This window comes from Bidens hawaiensis, unplaced genomic scaffold, assembly GCF_021521415.1.
Source record: "Bidens hawaiensis isolate Kalapana, Puna unplaced genomic scaffold, B.hawaiensis_p1.1 tig00005179_1, whole genome shotgun sequence".
Taxonomy (NCBI): domain Eukaryota; kingdom Viridiplantae; phylum Streptophyta; class Magnoliopsida; order Asterales; family Asteraceae; genus Bidens; species Bidens hawaiensis.
In genome coordinates, this window is record NW_027491332.1 from 1,269,704 (window position 1) to 1,289,758 (window position 20,055).

The 20,055-nt window shown below is 35.7% G+C and overlaps 1 protein-coding gene across 1 annotated transcript; it reads right to left on the reverse strand.

The window, feature by feature from the left end:
• Positions 1-1,213: 1,213 nt before the first annotated feature.
• On the reverse strand, positions 1,214-19,734 carry LOC143629252 (wall-associated receptor kinase-like 20). The gene is made up of 4 exons (XM_077098569.1): positions 19,210-19,734; positions 2,453-2,594; positions 2,310-2,389; positions 1,214-2,225 (listed from the first exon to the last, which is right to left on the reverse strand). The coding sequence occupies exons 1-4, from the start codon at positions 19,732-19,734 to the stop codon at positions 1,299-1,301; spliced, it is 1,674 nt and encodes a 557-aa protein (XP_076954684.1). The 3' UTR covers positions 1,214-1,298.
• Between the last annotated feature and the right edge of the window lie 321 nt (positions 19,735-20,055).

Sequence of the window (20,055 nt, forward strand, 5' to 3'; positions counted from 1 at the left end):
GTTCCACCAACTGTAGGCTGCGCACGTCCCATCGTAAGGGTTGGTGAGTAGGCAGCGGCTAATAGTGACAAACAGTACTAGAGGGTGCCCCTCCTCGTATTGTTGTCGGTGAGCTGTCACCCTGTGATTAGTTCATGGGCTGCTCTGGTCAAACTGTCTGTTCCGCCCATACCTTAGTAGGTATAGTACGAAAGACCTTCCAGAAGTATACGGACTGGCTCATTTAGGCGGGAGTGTTCCCGCCTTGCTCATTCCTTCATGTGACTACTGAAGTAACGAATGCCTTGTGCGTGTAGCCTTGCTGTTAGTGCGGGTAGCCTTCCCTGATTGCTTGTATCCGCAGCTGCGGGAACAGGCGGGGTACTTCACCATTGGGAGGCTTTCCCTGCGGGTACAGCTGGCGTACTGCGCGTAAGGTTCTTTGAGCATGGTGGGTCCTGCTGGAGCAGTTGGTCATTGCACAGACGTCCCTGTTCAAGGTGAGTCTTGCGGGTCCAACTGGGCTCTGCTTGGACCTACCTCTTCATGCCCCTTAAAGCTTAACAAACTAAATAATGTTGACTAATTTTTTTTAAACGAAAGATTCAAGTTATAACAATAAACATAAAAATTAGCAAATCATGGTATTAAAATGAGTTTATGACATACCAAATAGCAATAAACATAATATTTTAGGTATTTTAAAAATATATATACATAATATCAAAAAATTTTCAAATTTTTATGACAAAAAAAGGCGTGCTCTAACCGGACGCCATGTTACCCACCTTCATAGTCTCCTCTGGATATCATGATGTTTGACTTTTAAGAAGATTTAATGGTCAAACATATCACATTCAAGTATTCAACTCCTCCCTATATTTAAATGAATTTTGTTGTCAAACTTCAAAGGGAAATATTTATATTTTTTGTAACCAGAGAATATATTATTAGAGTTTATTACATTATATTTTTATTATAATTTGAAGATATTATCTTATTAGTTTTATATGTAATTTTTTTTTTTTTTTTTTTTTGAACATTCAAGCTTTTCCTCCTACTATTTACATTATACCGCCAATGCCAGGAATCGAACCCTGGACCTCTCACCAAAAGGCCAAAGCCTTTACCATCCCACCAAAGTGGTGATGGCAGTTTTATATGTAATTATTCCCGTTGAATCGCCATATATGATTGAGTAATAACACATGATACCTAACGAGATTTTCGTTATTTCTATATTCTAGAGCACGAAACATGATTAAAACTCTTAATGAAATGATAGAAAAATCATGATAACAGATGACACTTTATGCGACCTAACAATCCCGACGATGATCTACGACACCCATGATATACTCAATCTCTTCAGACACTTCTTTCATAGAAGGTCGGTTTTCTCTTCGTTCTTCTAAGCAACTCATTGCAAGGAACCCAAATGCTTTCATACCATCAATGTCCAAGGATGTCGCGTGTTTCATAAGCATTGGGTCAATAACGTCCACCAATCTTTCTTCATTCACTATTCGCTTGACACAGGCAATCAAGTTTACATCATCTGTTGGTCTACAAAAGTCTATAGCTTTTTGACACGTCAACATTTCCAACAATAGCACTCCGAAACTATACACATCACTCTTATCAGTCAACTGATAGTTCCAATAATAATCAGGATCCAGGTACCCCAATGTACCTTGAGCACAAGTCGTCACATGGGTTAAATCCGCATGAGCTAGTCTCGACAAACCAAAATCAGCTACTTTTGCTTTCAGGTTATGGTCAAGTAAAATGTTACTAGACTTCACGTCACGATGGTAAATAGGGCGTGACACAGAGAAATGGAGGTATGCGAGCCCTTGGGTGGTGTCATAAGCAACGCCGAGTCGTTGACTCCATGTTAGTGGTTGTTGTTTTTTATTATGCAAGTGATAAAAAAGGCTTCCATTTGGAATAAACTCGTACACCAACAATGGCTGTTTTTCTACGCAACAACCAATAAGGCGTATGAGGTTCTTGTGGTTGACTTGTCCAAGGATTCGGACCTCGTTTAGGACTTGATCTACACTTTTAGTGTTACCAAGCTTTGCACATTTAACAGCCACTTCCATGCCACAGTCCAACACACCTTTATACACTTCACCAAAGCCACCTACACCGAGAAGACCGCTTGATGAGAAGTTGTTTGTTGCCTTTTTGATCTCTTTGGTGGTGAAAATCCTGACAGATTTTCCACCAATCACCCGATGCTACCATCTTTTAACGCTCACGAGCAAGTTTTTTTTTTCTGCTTTGATTCTTTGACAGCGAACGAGCATTATTGTCACGAATACAACTGATAGCAGTAATATCACACCAATGCACATTGTAGTCGCCAGAATTATTATTCTTTTTGGTTTGCTATTTATGAGATCTGCAAACAACTGAATCATTTATTAACTTGTTCTTTAAAATACATTATATCATAGTTCATTACCTGAAGCACACTGGCCGGTTACGTCCCAGTGGAATCTAGGCTTACAAAAGCACCTTAATGCTCCATCACTAGCAGCCTTACAAGTAGAGGTCGAATCACAACACGCGTCTGTTTTACAAGGTGGCTCGGGTGGTGGGACCCACTTCAACACAATTGAAAGATTAGTACAATTAATATGTGAAAAGGTGAAGAGTAAAGAGGTGTTCAGCTGGATGCCATGGGTGGCATGATCAGCTGTGTCGCAGGTGTTTGTTATGAGACGCGGTTGCTGGATCACAAGAGTTTGGTTTTTTGGGAAGACTGATGTTATGGAATAGGTGTTATTGAGTGTATAAAACTTTAACACGCCATTGTCACACCGGAGCTTGTATGACTGGTGGCCACATGTGGGTTCGGTGCTAAGTGGATATGAGACGGGTGTGGTCCCACAGTTCGGGCAGTGTATAGCCCGGGCACAAGTGGTGTACACCACTATGAACACCACAAGTACCAACATTCTTAAATGAAAGTTATCATTCATTTGAATGTAGTTAAGTAGAAAATAAGAACTAAAGACTAGACCAATCCAGTATTTATAGGTTGTTGATCAACTTGTAACGTCTTTCAAGCTTAATTACAACGCACTCTTGTCGGTACATACTGAAAGTGGTTATTACTTAATGGGCACAGGTTCTAAGAAATCTAATGATGTCTATTTTGGGATGGAAGTTAATAATGGAAAACCTCAACAAGTTATGATCCCATAATAACCAGTGACAATCTCTATGTATAGTTGTACCAATGCAACAAAAAACAGCTACAAAGAACCAGATGTGAAGCCTGGTATGCAAGAATAATATAATCTTCAAAATATTGCAATAGTGGATACATGCACCTGATCCTTTTTAAGTTTTATTGATAATTGTACAATGATTTAATTAAGTCTTGGAAGCTTTAAGCAATGATGAGCACATGCAAGCATACTAATGTATGTTCATAACTTCATATGCATATACTTGTACTTAATGAAAGAGCGAAAGTACTATTGTAGCTGTCTGGTAGTACCAAAGAGGTGAGTCTTCAGGTAAGTGATTCAGAAAGAACAAGTGGGTGCCACCAGTCACACGCAACGGCTCTTGGCACATCACCGTCTAGTTCAACTTGAGATGGAATGTTGCGGTCAATTAGATAGCCCAAACCGAGCTGCAAGTACTCAGAGTTGTTATTAGGACACAATCAATCATGAATAAACTCGATCGGCTTAAATTGTTTGAACAAACAAAGAAACAAACGTTAGCGTATCCATTGGTTGGGTCGGATAGAGACAAACCTTTTCTCCAACCCAAGGGGTAAAAGCCACCCACCACCAGCAAAAAAAAAAAAGTTTTTTCATGTACCTCGAATGTAAAATAAAAGTTTACATTTAACTAAGCATTCATAGTTTCTTAAACGATCACTAACATAGTTTCGAACTCTATATGCTAGCTATTCATTTCGAGCATCTAGTGAATTAATATATGACTCCACTTGTCTATGCCCGTTGGAAGAGAAATACATATGAACAAAAAAAATGGTGTTAAAAATGAGATTGAGATAGGCTTGCTCAAGTCATAGAAGAGGTGCACAAAAAACCTGAATTCGAAACCAGATTTAAAAAAAACTTAGAATCGGGTTTTTTATACCTGGGTTTTTACTACTTGTACCCGACCCTACCCGTAGGGTACGGATAGAGTATGCATTTTAGTACCAAAACCCGTACCCCAAACTTGGTAATAGTCGAAAACCGGAACCGGGTTTTTTCCATTACCCAACACCGGGTTTTCAAATACCCGATCAATACCTGAAATTATTCGAAAAATACCAAAAAAAAAATGCACCCAAAAGTGTAGCCCGTTAAAAAGCCCGATCTATACCCAAAAAACACGAAAAAAACCCCCCGATATTGAGTTTTTTTCAATATCTGAAAATAGGGTATTCAAATACTTGGTTATATACCCGACCTGAACCCGTGCATAGGACATGGTTTTAGAGACAATACCCGGATCCGAACCCGACCCAGTATGGTAATACATGATTTTTCAATACCCGGTTATACATGAACCCGATTCCATGCTCGAAACCGGGTTAAAAAACCGGATTAGTGAACCTATAAGTTAAAGTTTGAAGTGAGAACAAGAGCAATGGGCTCTTAAGTTGGGCCATTAGTTCTAGGACTTTTCATTTAATAAGTTTCGTCTTAACATATATTTTTATGAGGAATCCCCTAAACCCCTTACTTTCAGAGTTTCAGATGACCGACCCTAGCCTTACTAGCAAGCTTAATTCTCGTGGTGGTGACGGTGTTCTCCGACCAAATCAATCAAGGTTTGCGTTCTAATCGTATTTATATATATGTGTGTAACGTAGGTTATGAATGAAATATATAGTTATAGATAGAAGCCCTAGTTTGTAAGACTAGAATGGCCGGCTGATTAGGAGTGTTCACGGTTCGGTTTGAAACCGGTATCGGTTTGGTTCTACAGTCGGTTTTATTTGTACCTTTTGGTCGGTCAGTTTCAAAATTTCAAACCGTAACGAAAGGTTTGGGTTATGGTTTCAAACTTTTGGACAAAACCGGACCGGACTGGACAGTAAGATTTTATATGCTTTAATTTTTCAAATATTTTGTATTACAAGGATCTGGGTATTTATATGTATATAAGTTTTGGGATGTTATGAAACTGGTTAAGTATATTTGTTATTTGAAGTGTAATTAATTTGCAGCCTGTTTAGGCTTTCTACAGATTCTACCTGCTTAATTGAAGTGGAAGAACGAACAGCAAATGTTAAAACTGGCTAAGTAAATTAGTTCGCCTTTAAACATATTTACTTAATGAACATGTTTAACAAACTTTTAAACGAGTATGCTCCCTGTTTATATTTCCTATTTTTTATACAGATAGTTTCGAATTAGAAGCAGGAACTGTGAGCCTGAGAATGTTGAAATTAATCCAAAAGCTATCCATGTTGTTTTATTTATTTATTTTTGACATGTTTTACATATATTTAAACAGTGTTATTGTTTTATAGAATTTATAAAATGGCCCAACAAATTTCAAACCGTGGAACCAAACCATTAGCAATGGTTTGGTTTGGTTTTAAAAATCAACGGTTCGGTTTTAATTTTCAATATAAAAGACCGTTACTAACGGTTTACCTCATGGTTTGACCTAAATACCGTCAAAACCGGACCGTGAACACCCCTAGGCCCTAGTCTGCTTAGTTGGTCATGAAATAATTGTAACACCCCGACCAAAGGCGGCGGAACATGCCGGGGTGCAACGTGATTGGACAAATACACAAGACACTATTAAAGTGACAATATTTAATCAACTCATTAATTCCATTCAATCACCAAAGTAACACATATTGTTCATACAAATAACACCAAAACATAAGAAATAAATATTGTTCATTCTTCTAATAACCTAGCGGTATCAAAATAGAATGACGTCTTCGAACTCCAACTCAAGTAATAATCAAACCTGTAACATGCATAAAATAACATTTGTCAATATGTTGGTGAGCAATTTCATAGTTTTGAGTATATATAATATGAGCGAAATCCACAAACGTATATGAGACTATAAATAAAAGCATCAATCATGGTATATAAAACATATGTAATGAGGATCCTTTCTACTCGGTAACAACCGATGTACTCGGATAATGAGGCCCTATTCTACTAGCACAAGGCTAAGTAGTTAGGGGAGCGTATGATCATACTTAATGAGGCTTAACAACAACATAAAAATAAACACTCGTGCACGTAAAGCATATGAGGCATATAACACACAAAAGAGCAAGTATTCCAAGTATCATATACCCTACAGTTTGTGGTTTGTGTAAAGTGTATAATAAATCATTCTTGTTTTGAATAAGTATGCATGTTACCCCCAAAAGATAAAAGTGAAAACGGGAGATGAAATGTACTCACGTTAACTAAGTAACTTAAAAGATTGATTCGTGAATAATCGGAGATCGGGTTTAACGAGCAAGACCTAGATTAAACGGGTCTTAAGTTAGTAGGTAGTCTTGGAAGGGTTTAAAATAAAATATGACAAGTAAAGTAAATAAATGAAGTTTATGGTTTAAAAATGTAAATACTTGGGAAATTAAAGACATGTTCTAAAAAGTAAGTTTACTCGAAACCGGGTCTTGGTATTTCATTCATAATTATTACTCAACCTATGTTAAGTAACTTATGTGGGTTATAATGCACTAATGCAAGACCCTTTGGGTATATGAACACCAAAACAAGGTTTTAATCGAGTGTTCGGATTTGTTAAATTGGGTCTAGATAATTAACTAAACTCAAAGTTAACTTTCCAAAATGTTTTGAGATAACTCAATAAAATCGAAAGACTTAACCAAGTATATAGTTCTATTATGAAGAACCTTAACGTCCGTTAAGTGTGTATTTGGTATCACCGGTCCAAGCTTGTTATAAGATCAAGTTGGATACCGACACACCAAGTAAGTTGATAAAATACTTAAAATTAGTTTAAAATACATTCTTGAAGAAAAGATGAGTTTCGATGGCCAAAAACACACTTGTGTGTCTTAGGCAAGTGAACTCGGTTTAGTTCGGTTTTGGTTCGGTCCTTGACTCGGAATGATACCGAGGATGGTTGCCACATACCCAAATACCATAGAACTATCAAAATGGTTTTAGAATTTACAAGGTTCAAATCTTTCATAAACATGTTTATTTAACTATTTTAAACAAAACTAGTAAACAAAACTATTTAAAACAAAAGCTAGTAAACAAGAGTTCGGTCTTGGTTCGGAATCAGGTCTAATCTCGGGATGAAACCGAGACTAGTGACTTCATACCCAACACCATGGAACTCTTTAAACATGAATTAAAACTAAACTACTTACAATATAAACAAAAGCATTAAAGGGAAATAGTATAAACAAGACTAGTAAACAAGAGTTTGGTCTTGGTTCGGTCTTGATTCGGGTCTAATCTCGGGATGAAACCGAGACTAGTGACTTCATACCCAACACCATGGAACTCTTTAAACATGAATTAAAACTAAACTACTTACAATATAAACAAAAGCATTAAAGGGAAATAGTATAAACAAGACTAGTAAACAAGAGTTTGGTCTTGGTTCGGTCTTGATTTGGGTCTAATCTCGGGATAAAACCGAGACTAGTGACTTCATAACCAATACCATGAAACTCTTTAAACATGAATTAAAAGCTAAACTACTTACAATATGAACAAGACTAGGAAAGCATTAAAGGAAAATAGTATAAACAAGAACTACAAAGAGTTCTCTATGTAGCCTTGCCTTGTAGCATATCACCTCCCGAAGAAGATGAAAGCTGAAGGAAACAAGAGGTGCATATTATATATATGTTGTGCCACAAGATATGAATTAATAAGTAACAAACAAGAATTAAAGAAGGTTATTGCTTGATTATTAAGAACCTTAGAGGTTAGAGATATGAACTTTATTTGGGAGAGAAAGAAGATGAATGAGCAAAGAATAATGAAGAGGATGGGGTTGTTTATATAGGGAAGGAGTAAAACTTGTTTTCCTTGTTTTATATCAATACTTGCATGTGTTTTTTTTTTAAAAAAGGTTTAAATAATACAATCTAGTAACAAATCCAAAAGGTAAGAGATAATTATGAAACATAAAAATCCAACATTTTATATTAGTGAAAGATTTGGTTTACAAATCGGGTCAGGTTTTGATACAAATACAAATACAAAAAGATCGAAAATGACGAATGTTACAATAATAAATAAAAAAAGAAGAATTTTGTACTGCTTGTGTGTGAAGCTAATTGACCAATGTGAAATGCTATCGAGATCTCATGTAACGCTAGTTGAAACACTCCATCGGCTTGGACAGCGTATTACTATTTTGGAATCAAAGAAGCACTTTTGAGGCGTATGCGTAGGAAGAAAGATAGATGTATGCAGTTGGTGAAACGAGAAGACGGCGTTGTGGACTTTACTTTTGGGGCTTATGTGAGTCCTGTCTTTCTTTTTCTTATATATAATCAAATGCCAAAACTTACTGCTGACTAGAATCAACACTATTTATTATATATATTTTGTAACTTGACGCTTGCTGAATTATTAACTAGTCGTTTTCATTTGGGACACCCCAAAATGGAAAGTATTGCGTTGTTTTTCCCTTTTTATGTGGAATGGATAAACCCTGTTTGCTGGCAAAGTGGTTCTTCTGCAGTAAACGGGTCTGGGGTCTTAAATGAATTGCGTTGTGTTTTAGAAGGCTTTAAACATTAAGAATATACTTCGGGTCTAGTCGTTCCATTTGCACTGTTTCATTTTGATCCGAATTCTATGAACTTGCTTACAAGGAAACGGGCTGAGACAGCAGCATTCCACCTCAGTCAGCTTACTTAACATTGCGTTTCAAAACCCCCGGTCTATGTGAAATGAATTAAGAAAAGGATTGCCAGGAATAACTGGTCTTCATTCAAGTCCTTTTTTCACAGATTGACATGTTTTGCTAGTCACATCTAAGTATGTAACCGCCATTAATTAAGCGATACCTTTTTAATGCTCGACTAAAATGAGTTCCAAGTAAAAAAAAATCGTTTTTAGAAAGTTTCAATTTTAAACGAGCTGGTTGTGGCAACGGGACAAATTTTATAAGAGGGTTCTGTTGTACAATTTTAATGAACTCATCTTGACCCGGTGAATAATATGGGCTGTTGCATATGAACCCACATCAACTGAGTTTATGAAAGAGTGGATCATGTTTTCACTCCTAATTTAATTTTTCAAACTTTTAACAGTAATGCGGAATTGAAATGAACCAAAACCCTAGAAATCTGATATTACCGAATCAAACAGATTTACATAACAAAATTGACTTCGGGCTATTAATCAACAACTTTACAAAGAATAAACATTAAAGTTTACAAGAATTAACATTCTAGGACACCACTAGCATAACTCAAATTGTTTATTATGAAATTAAAGTTCAAGATATCTTTGTACGAAATGTACTATAGTACTTGATTACTTGATTTGTAACAAAATACCCAAATGCAACTATGCATGAAGAGACTTTACAATGTTGCAACATGTAATGTGCATTGATTATTGGTTTTGCCTACATGTTTTGTATTTACCTCGTATCACTGTTAGCCTCGTTTAGTGAAATCAATATCAACACATCTCAAACGAATAAATGGAAACCACAACGAATAAACAAAAACTAGAATGAGGGAATCACGTCCTAAATCATCACATGAGTCGTTGCTAGCCTTATTCAGAAAAAACAAAAGCCAACTAGTCACTGCTAGCCTCATTTTGTGAAAACAAAAGTGACACTTCAAACGAACACATGGAAACCAAAACGAACAAATGTAATCGACAACGAACAAACGTAAACTAGGAGGATCGCCTCCTTAATCATCCAACAAGTAGTTGCTAGCATCGTTTGGTGAAAACAAAAGCCCATAAGTCGCTCGTTCAGTGAAAACAAAAGTGACACACTTCAAACAAACCAATGGAAACCACAACGAACAAAATAAACGAAAATGAGGGAATCGCTTCCTAAATCATCCCACCGGTCATTGATAGCCCCGTTCAGTGAAAAAAAACCGAGTTGTTATCCTCGTTCACCAAAAACAAAAGTGACACACTTCAAATGAACAAATGGTATGAAAACCGCAAAGAATAAACAAAAAATAGGATGAGGGAATCACGTACTTAATCATCCTCTGATTTGTTGGTAGCCTCGTTCAGCAAATCACGTACTTAATCATCCTCTGATAATGTGTTCACGAATGGGTTCATGAATACTTACCCAATGAGATTTTATGTTCGTGTTCATTCATGAAGAAAATGAATGTGTTCACGAATATAAACAAAATCGGCGGAGTACAGAGATTGAGATTGATGTATTTATCAATGTAAATAACGAGAAAAATGGGAACAATGTAAGAATATGGTTTTCTTATTTTATGTTAGGGATAATAAATTAAAGAATATAACAATGTTTAGATAAAAAAATCAATGTAAATATAACTTTCATGAACAACATATACAAACAAACATGAACGGACGATCATGAACACATTACCGAACGTTTCAAGGCTGGCTCAACGATTTTGAAGTCCAAAATCGAAATGAATTTTTGTGGCTCTTTCACGACAATTTTGAAAAGAAAATAAAAAAAGTTACAATAGACACTGAATTGTGACCTTAGCAACACACATGCTTACCATCAAACCAATTCTTATTTATGGTTTTACTCCGCCAATTAAATTATATCTATATATAATAATTTTTTATTAGAGGCATTAATCAAGTGTGGGCCTAAAGCCATTGCTTGACCTAATCAAGGTTTAAATTTGCGTTCTCTGCTTTTGTAGGGTATCTGATTAAGTGAAACACTAGTTCGGTTCGGTTAGGCTCTTTTTTGTTTTGTGTTGTATTGAATGTTTTCCACTAAACTTGAATCATCGGTTTTGAATTATTTACAAATCGAAGCTCTTTAAAAGATATGTAACATCGGCTATGAAAATTAAAAACTAGAATGAATAATATTGGTTATATATAGGTTCAGTTATTGGAAAACGTGGTTATGTTTTTTCCTATTATTATTATTGTTAAGTTCAGTCTAGTTAGATTTTATGCTACAAACAAAACTGACAAGTTTATTTCATTAATTTAGTTTGAGTTGATGATTGATGGTCATGCATATATTATTGTTATTATTATATATTATTTCTTGAGCAGCAGAATGGAAGACACTCCACCTACATGTGTTGAAGTAAACAATGTCGTTGATCATCAACAAGGTAAATCAAACTCTGATGATGCAGACAAGGCTAACTGGTTCAAATGTGATGATGGTGAATCCTCATATGCGACGACGTCCACTGCTGATCTACGATCATTATTGTTGAACGTAGGATAAAAAATATTTATGTTTATATATCTTATTGTTCCATGCATGCTTTCTGTTTTTTCCATAGAGTTTATTTTTGTCTAATTAATTTTTTATTGTTTTTGTGTGAAGCTAAATGACCAATGTGAAATGCTATTGAGATCTCATGTAAGGCTAGAAGAAAGACTCCATCAGCTTGGACAGCGTATTACTATTTTGGAATCAAAGAAGCACTTTTGAGGCTTAGGCGTAGGAGGAAAGATCATAGATGTATGCAGTTTTCAATTTGTTATTTATAATCAAATGCCAAAACTTGCTGCTGACTAGAATCAACACTATTTATTATATACTAGTTTGAGGCTCGTGTATTACATTGGAATTGATGAAAGTATTAAACTTTAAACATTAAGCAAAATACAATCAACAACATAATTACCGTATATTGTTAATATAATTACAATTTTCATTAAAATTATATTACAGGAATTACAAAACAAACATTACACAAATATTTTACAAATAGCTAAAATTTCCTTGTACACTACATTTGGGGTTATATTGGTTAATCAAGAATCAAAACCTTTAGTTCACGTCTGCTATTAACTCTTGATAAGGCCACGTATTGTTGTACGTGTGAGAACACATGTTCTTTCAAGTACAAATCAACCTTAGATAATGATTGGTCTTGGCTTTTGTTTATGGTCATTGCAAAAACATACAGTAAGGAGGAGTTGTCATCTTTGAAATCAAAATGCTATTTTGTTGTCTATTGTAATCAATGGGGTTCTATGGATCAAAACTCTATATCCAATATTAGTACCAGAATAATTTTTGCTTCAACTACACGAGTACATAAAGTTATAATATGTAGTCCAATACCGTTACATAACCCATTTTTTGGGTCAAGATTTCTACCGAGCATAGTACATGAACACCAACTTTTAGCATAAGCTTGTGATTTGGTGGTCCAAATTTTCTTAACCATTGAATAGTTCAGGCAAATATAAAGATGTATCAACATTGTCATTGACATATAAATAAATTGACATACAGAATCTGAACTTAAGTACTTGACTTCATGATATGTGGTCAATATATGTAATGAAAATTTTAAGGAAGAAAGTATTTTAATTGACTTTTATTTTATATCCCTGAAAATACTAAAAAAAAATAACAACGTTCTAAACACTTCAATTCCATATGACATGTTCTTTTTCTGTAGCCAAATTGTTTCAATTACTACTTACGGATAAAATGAAGTTAAAACATAAAAAGAAAAAAAGAGCATATAAATAAACATTAATACATGTACCTTCCATGTATTAGTCCAGAACCGATGATTAAGACTTTGTTTTGTCGTTTTAGGCTTCTTAACAAATTTTGAATTTATCGATACGTTTAAGAATACAATAATATTAGGAAATACATGAACTTTCATTATGATAAAGAAGTGAAATGTCTCCTACAGAATGAATTTAACATCAACAAAAATCTACACCTTCAAACAATTATAAAAACTAATAATTTTTGTATATGAAGACTCACCATTTCAAAGCCATAGCTTCCATTAATATCATTTGGGCACTCAACAAACTGCATTCGTCTTTGCTTGTCTAATGTGAACAATAAACGTTATGTCTCAAACTTCATGAATATTGATTTGCAAATTTAACTTTTATAATGAAGATGCAGAACTAATCTTGTTTTCAAATATCATGTTCTTCCTCAATATTAGAAAGGTATAATAAGTAAGCAAGTAGGCGCTACAAATAAAATTTAGTTGCCGCATATTCAAATAAGCAATGAACACATCCTACAAATCCATGTGATTGACTGAATATTGCATAATTAATTATTTTAGTTGTCAAAGTCTAACAGAACTATACTAATTTCTTCCTGATTCACAAACTAAGATCATTTTAAAACTAAAAACACAATGCTAACATAGAAGCTTTTCGACAAATTAGAAACATACGTTGTGGAGGGAACCCACTTATTAAATAATAAAAAACAGTAGTTAAAATGTTTATATTAGAAAGCAGAAATCGAATGAAATCTAGACCACTTTTAAAACTAAAATCAACGAAGACGTTCACAAATTAGGAACATACTCTGTGGAGGGAGTGAAGGAGCTACGACAGACAGAGGGAGGAGCTGCGGTAGCGGAGGTGGTCCAATGTGGAATATTGTCGTGGCGTTTGGGAGCCAGATCTAAATCAGAAACGGCGAGGATGAAGCGGTGTTTGGGATGGGGTGTTGTTCTAAAGTGAAAGAAATATGACCTAATGACCTATTGGATCGGGTAATAACTCATGGGGCAGCCAAGAAACAAACCATATATTGAAAATGGGTTAAAATAGGGTATGAGGGCTGAGAGAGTGACAAGTGGCAAAAAAATGTATCATTTTATTAGAGTAGTAGATAGATATTTTGTAACTTGACACTTGCTGAATTATTAACACATCGTTTTCGTTTGAGACAGCCCAAAATGGAAAGTACATCGCGTTGTTTTCCCCTTACATGAAGTTTGCTGGCAAAGTGGTTTTTCTTTAGTAAACGGGTCGGGGTCTTAAATGAACTGCGCTGTGTTTTACAAGGCTTTATGCCTTAAGAATGTACGTCGGGACTAATTGTTCCATTTGCGCTGCTGTAGATGCTCTAACTTGTAATATCTGAAACGGAAATTATAATACTTTTTTTTCTTTGATTATGTGATTGTGACCTTACATAAGCATTGACATCAAAGGTAAACAGTGATTAGAATATTGTTCGTATAATTACTAAATTTGATTATTTATAATACCCGCATTGGTTTGATAAAGAAAAAATGCTTGTCTAATCAGGCATTGTATTGAATAATGTTGTTAGTAGATTAGTAATTAAAATTACCTCATTATACATAATGTTTACCCCCTTACCTAAAATTGTGTCGATTTTGGTGGGTTCCTACACTTTCTACGAATATAACCGTAAATGTTACCTAATAATCGCCGTGCACGTAAATTATTATTTTCTTAAATACATGAGTCACCAAGAATTATGAACTATGGCACATCCATTAAGGTTACAAAACCTCCACGTTATTGATCTTGAACGGCCCAAATTTGTTTTGAGATGATCCCATCTTGTGGCAACTACACATGTTCATGTCACTTTTTCATCGGGCCCATGACCCCAAATCTGGTTGTTTATCTTATTCTAGCTAGGATGTTGAAGAAACACGGATCCATTCCCCGGGTATGGGTCCTGGATCCAATGTGTCCACAGGGTACAATATGATAACTACTAACACGATATGAGTAAGAATTCCCAAAGTCCGGTGACCGGAACCTGCAAAACAGACACCGTGAGTCTCGTTACAGGAAGAACAAGAGGGGGTCTTCCTGTAACCACCCTCCGGCGTGAGAATCAGTAACGTTCATAATGAAGAAAGTACTGAAGTATGTAGACTAAGTGTAGTCAGAATAGAGGTGAGTGAGTGAATACCTCATACCGTTGACAAGGTATTTATAGCCGAAGGATGATGGAAGATGATTGGGACAGCTGTCCTCTTCTAGAAGATCTTTGATAACCGCATGGACACGTGTCCTCTTGTGATAGGTTGGGCTATACGTCCCATGTGCATGGGTATAACAACCTGGACACGTGTCACCAGCTGATAGGGTGGGTTGCACCCTGGCCATGTGCACGGTTATAACAACCTGGCCAGATGTCCTTTGTTCATTGGTTAATATGTCACGTATTCCCCAAGTAAGAATCATGAGCCTTCTTCTAGGGAGTACTTGAATGGTAACAGCTGTCTCGCGGGCACTGTCCTCCCGCCGTTATGCGGACGGATGTCTCGTCTTGCGGACGACTTCTAAGAATGCCCGGATGCTTCCGCGCATGTTATGAGGACGTTCCTCCTCTATCGTGATATGCGGGTGATCCATGTGTCCCGCGGGTAGCTTATAAGAGGATTCTCTGTGCCCCACGGGCGGTACTTAAGGGTATTTGGATCTTTTTGGTACCCTACCTCTACAGATGTGGAACAGTGTTATACAATGGACCCACTACCCAGTAGTACGGTATTAAATTAAGCAAACCTTTTAGACATATAATCGTTGGTTTAGTGAGGGTTGTGTTAGTGTGTTAGCAACAACATGACCCAAGATATGATATGATGGGTCCAATTTGGTATTCTATGAACATGTGTTAAAACTTAAAAGGGTGGTGTTTGTAGCCCAATATTACATCATAGGTGTCATTTGGTTCTGGTGTCAACATCCTAGCCACTTGATCAACATTAGAGATTATCAAGTACCCACGTGGACTAATTTCTTGTTTTAGTGAACGACCAAAAAAAGCCTGGTCATTTGGTACAGTCATGGGTAAAAGGTGACCCACTTCCACGTTTACATAAAGTGTTAGTGACCTTGACTGTCACCAATACCAGAAGAAACCAGTCACTCGATGGGCTATTGTAGTAAAACCCATGGCTCACTCATGATATTTTATCACGAATAAGACTCGAACCGATGATCTTCTATAAATAAAGTCACCGAGGCACCGCTGGATCAATACTCCTTTGATACTAATTTCTTCTTAATGGCCAAAACTTATACCGTTCAATAACTTTTATTATGGTTTGGAAATATGTATCTTCTTTATGGAAATAATACAAAGAATAAACATAAAAATTTACAAGAATGAGTATTGTAGGATAGGGGTGTTCTTCGGGTTATTTATTCGGGTTTCGGTTTATTCGGGTCGGGTTGTTCGGGTTTGAGCTCAAAACAAATTGACCCAAGAACCGACCCAAATAAGTTCGGTTTGTTCGGGTTTAACGGTTCGGGTTAATTCGGGTCGGGTTTCGGGTTTAACAAATTAAAAAAATTTATCCACCTTTAACAATATATATAAAAAAAAACATATTCTAAGCCGTTATAAAACCGTAATATACAACCATATTCAATAATGACTTATAATATTTAGCAAAACCTAAAATTTATCATACAAGCATGCATTAGACGGGATGGAGTGTTGTAGCATGTGGATCAATTCTTGTGTAGATTGAAGAAACATGCCCAATACATATTGGTTTAAATACTATACTATTTAAGTTTTGAATTGAAGATATATTCTCAACATGCTTGATCGTAATTAATACATTGAGATCCAATGTGATAGATCCAAATATTAATTGGAGTATTGAGAACAGCCGAACAAGAATACATATGGTCACTATGTTACTTAAGCGCTAAACTACCCTATAAAAATTAGGATACATACATCGATGTACCCATACTGCGGGTTATTCGGGTCAACCCGAATAAGGGTTTTTCAACCCAAATACCGACCCGAATATTTTATCTCGGGTTCGGGTTAGGAGTTTAATCGGTTCGGGTGAATTCGGATCGGGTTATTCGGGTCTTGGGCCGCTTCGGTTCGGGTTCCTTATTCGGGTACGGATAAAAAACACACCCCTATTGTAGGACACCACTAGCATGACTCAGATTGTTATTATGAAATTAAAGTTCTAAATATCTTTGTACGAATAGTAGTTGATTTGTAACAACGTACCCAAATACAAGGGGAGACTTTCCAGTATTGCAACATTTAATGTACGTTGATTATTGGTTTTGCATACGTGTTTCATATCAATTTAATGATCTTACAAAAGTGTGTTAAATTTAAATTTGAACAAGTTTATTTTTAGACCTAAGATCGTTTAAGCTTATATTGGTTAAATTTTTTTATTAGCCGATCTCGAATAATTCACGAGCACCTAGCTCGTTTATACCACACGGTTTTTTATTGTGGTCAGTTAATACTTACAACTATCTTGGATATACATATAACTAGGCTAGAGACCCATATGCATCATACATGCGAAATTTATTGTAACACACAAATATGAATAATTTTTATATATTGAATAATTTGTAAATTTTAGCGTAGTATCAACGGATGATTTTACATAAATCTTATGTTTTTATATTAAAATTGGAGCGAAAACACGGAAGTAATGGAAAAATAATAATAATAATAATAATAATAATAATAATAATAGTGTAAAACCCATGAATGTACCGTTTAGTAGTAGATTGATTAGTAAGAGTATATAAGATTAGGATATGAAATAATCATTTAAAATAACAAAAATCGATAGATGACCATGAAAATTGTTTAGTATTGTATATAGAGCTAGTTATTACAATGAAATTACATATATCACTTGATACGTCAACTATTAATACCAATTTTTTTATAATCCCCGAATATTATTTTCTTAGTACAGGACATTTGTCATTATATTTGTAACCTTACAATCTTTATCTAAAACAAGTATTTAAGTCCACCATACTTTTCACTCTTCATAACGCCACACACAACTGATTATGTGTAAAGACCGGGTCTACAACAAAATGATATATTATGTTGGATGAGGGTCTACAATCTACATAATACGCATATTCGTTTAATTACAAAATTATACTTTTTAAAATTATAATATGAAGTTATGTGAAATTATAAAGATTAAAATATTTAATGAAATTACGGTTGCTATAAGTTAGCTTTAGTTATGATTTTCCTACATAAGTTAACTACTAGAAGAGTGCTCACGCGATGCAACGGGAAACATCTATCTTGACAGGAGCTCATAGTTGGAAGCATTAATACAACATCTCATGGGTCATGGCATGTTGTAGGAACATCTATCTTGGCAGGAGCTCATAGTTGGAAGCTTTAATACATGCAAAGCTTTAATGTTTTGTTTGTTGCATTGTACAAACAGCAGCTCACAGGTCATGCATGTAAATTGAGGGTTGGAAGCTTTAATATTTTGTTTGTGTGGGCACCATTCATGGCAGCATTGCAAGTGATTCGTCAGCCTTTGTTGCAGTGCACATTAAGGGAATCTATGGCATATGAATTTTGGAGCTTTGCATGTGAATGGCTTTGCAGTAGAATCTTGACAGATAAATTATTGACCTTTGCATGTGAATGGCTTTGCAGAAGAGTAGTCTTTGAAGGTGAAAATGCCAGATGCTTGCAGTATATCATAAGGTGGTAGCAAACAAAGTTTTGTTAGTTGGGGTAGAATCCAAAGTTAGGTTAGTGGAGTTAGTTTGGTTGTTTGGTTTGTTAACTGAGGTGCCTAACGGTGTTAAATAACATATCTCCTAATCCGCTATTCACATCAGCGGATTAGATGTGCAATCATTGTTGCAGGTGATCCGTCATTCTCAATGTTGGATACACTTTTTTTCCTCCTAATCCGCTATTCTCAATAGCACATTAACCATAATCCTTTTTTTTTTTTTACTTTCCCATTAACCTAATTTTTTCATTAATAAACACCATTTAAAAAAAAATCGTTTATCCATTCCACATGTATAAATAGGGAAAAACAACACAATACTTTCTATTTTGGGGTGTCTCAAACGAAAACGACTAGTTAATAATTCAGCAAGTGTCAAATTACAAAATATATATAATAGATAAATAGCTTTGATTCTAGACATCAGCAAGTTTTGGCATTTGATTATAAATATTAAATAAGATAAAGAAGGGTACAACTCCCATAAGCCCCAAAAGTAAAGTCCACAACATTTTCTTCTCCTTTCACCAGGCTAAGCCTCAAAAGGGCCTCTTTGATTCCAAAATAGTGAGACGCTGTCCAAGGCGATGGAGTCTCTCTTTTAGCCTTGCTTGAGATCTCATTAGCATTTCAGCTTGGTCAATTAGCTAAATAACAGAAAAGCAATAATACAAAATTACTTAGAGAAAACTCTAGGGAATAAACAGAAATCATGCATGCATGGAACAATAAGCATAATAAATCCCCCTTTTTTCTCTTACGTTCAACATAAATGATTGTAGATAAGCCGTCCCATCATCATCGTCATGATATTTGGGACTGAAAGTGTTTTTGCTGCGTTTCTCGATGTTAGCCGCCGCCTTGTGTGCTGCATCATCAGAGTTTGATTCAACAAGGGGTGGATCGTGTTTGTTTTCTTCTGGACTTAGGTCCCAGGCAGTGACAAGCGGCAAAGTGTCTTCCCCGAGGCTGTTTTCTTCTTCTACTGGAGTTATGGCCCATGTAGAGAAAAACAGTGGAGTGTCATCCCCGAGGCTGTTTTCTTCTTCTGTAGTGATGCCCCATGTAGAGAAAAGCGGTGGAGTGCCTTCCCCGAGGCTGTTTTCTTCTGGAGTTACGAATGGTAGGTCTTCCTGGCAAGACTGATTGTCAGTCTTAAATGTTTCAGGATCTGAATCACAGATAAGCAATGCGCTCAAGGTTCCTTCAGGGTGGGAAAGGTGCGTCAGGCCTCCCAGTCTGCTGCTGAAGAAACAAGGAAGAATACATAGATGACCATCAATCATCAACTCAAACGAGAGTGTCAAGTAAGAATTAAAAAAAGAACACTTTTTTAATTAAAAGCTAACACTGTTATCATATTGGTTAAAAAAAATAGACTTGTCAGGTAGGCTTGTTTGTTTGTTTGTTGCACAAAATCTAACAAGACAGAAACTTAATAATTATATAACAGAAAATAACATAACCACGTTTGATCGGAGAAGAATGAAGCACGCGACGCAACGCAAACACGCTCTGCTCACCACAACGAACGAACGAGGAGGAGGAGGAGGAGGCTTTTGTTGTAAGCTAAGTAAGTTTGGCTGGTATGGTAGGGTAATAATAAT

Coding starts and splice junctions, on each gene's coding strand:
- LOC143629252 (XM_077098569.1), bottom strand. CDS start 19,734: ATGATTGATGGTCATCTATGTATTCTTCCTTGTTTCTTCAGCAGCAGA. Junction 2,390..2,452: donor AACCGGCCAGTGTGCTTCAG/GTAATGAACTAT, acceptor AGTTGTTTGCAG/ATCTCATAAATAGCAAACCA. Junction 2,226..2,309: donor TGATATTACTGCTATCAGTT/GTATTCGTGACA, acceptor AAAAGATGGTAG/CATCGGGTGATTGGTGGAAA.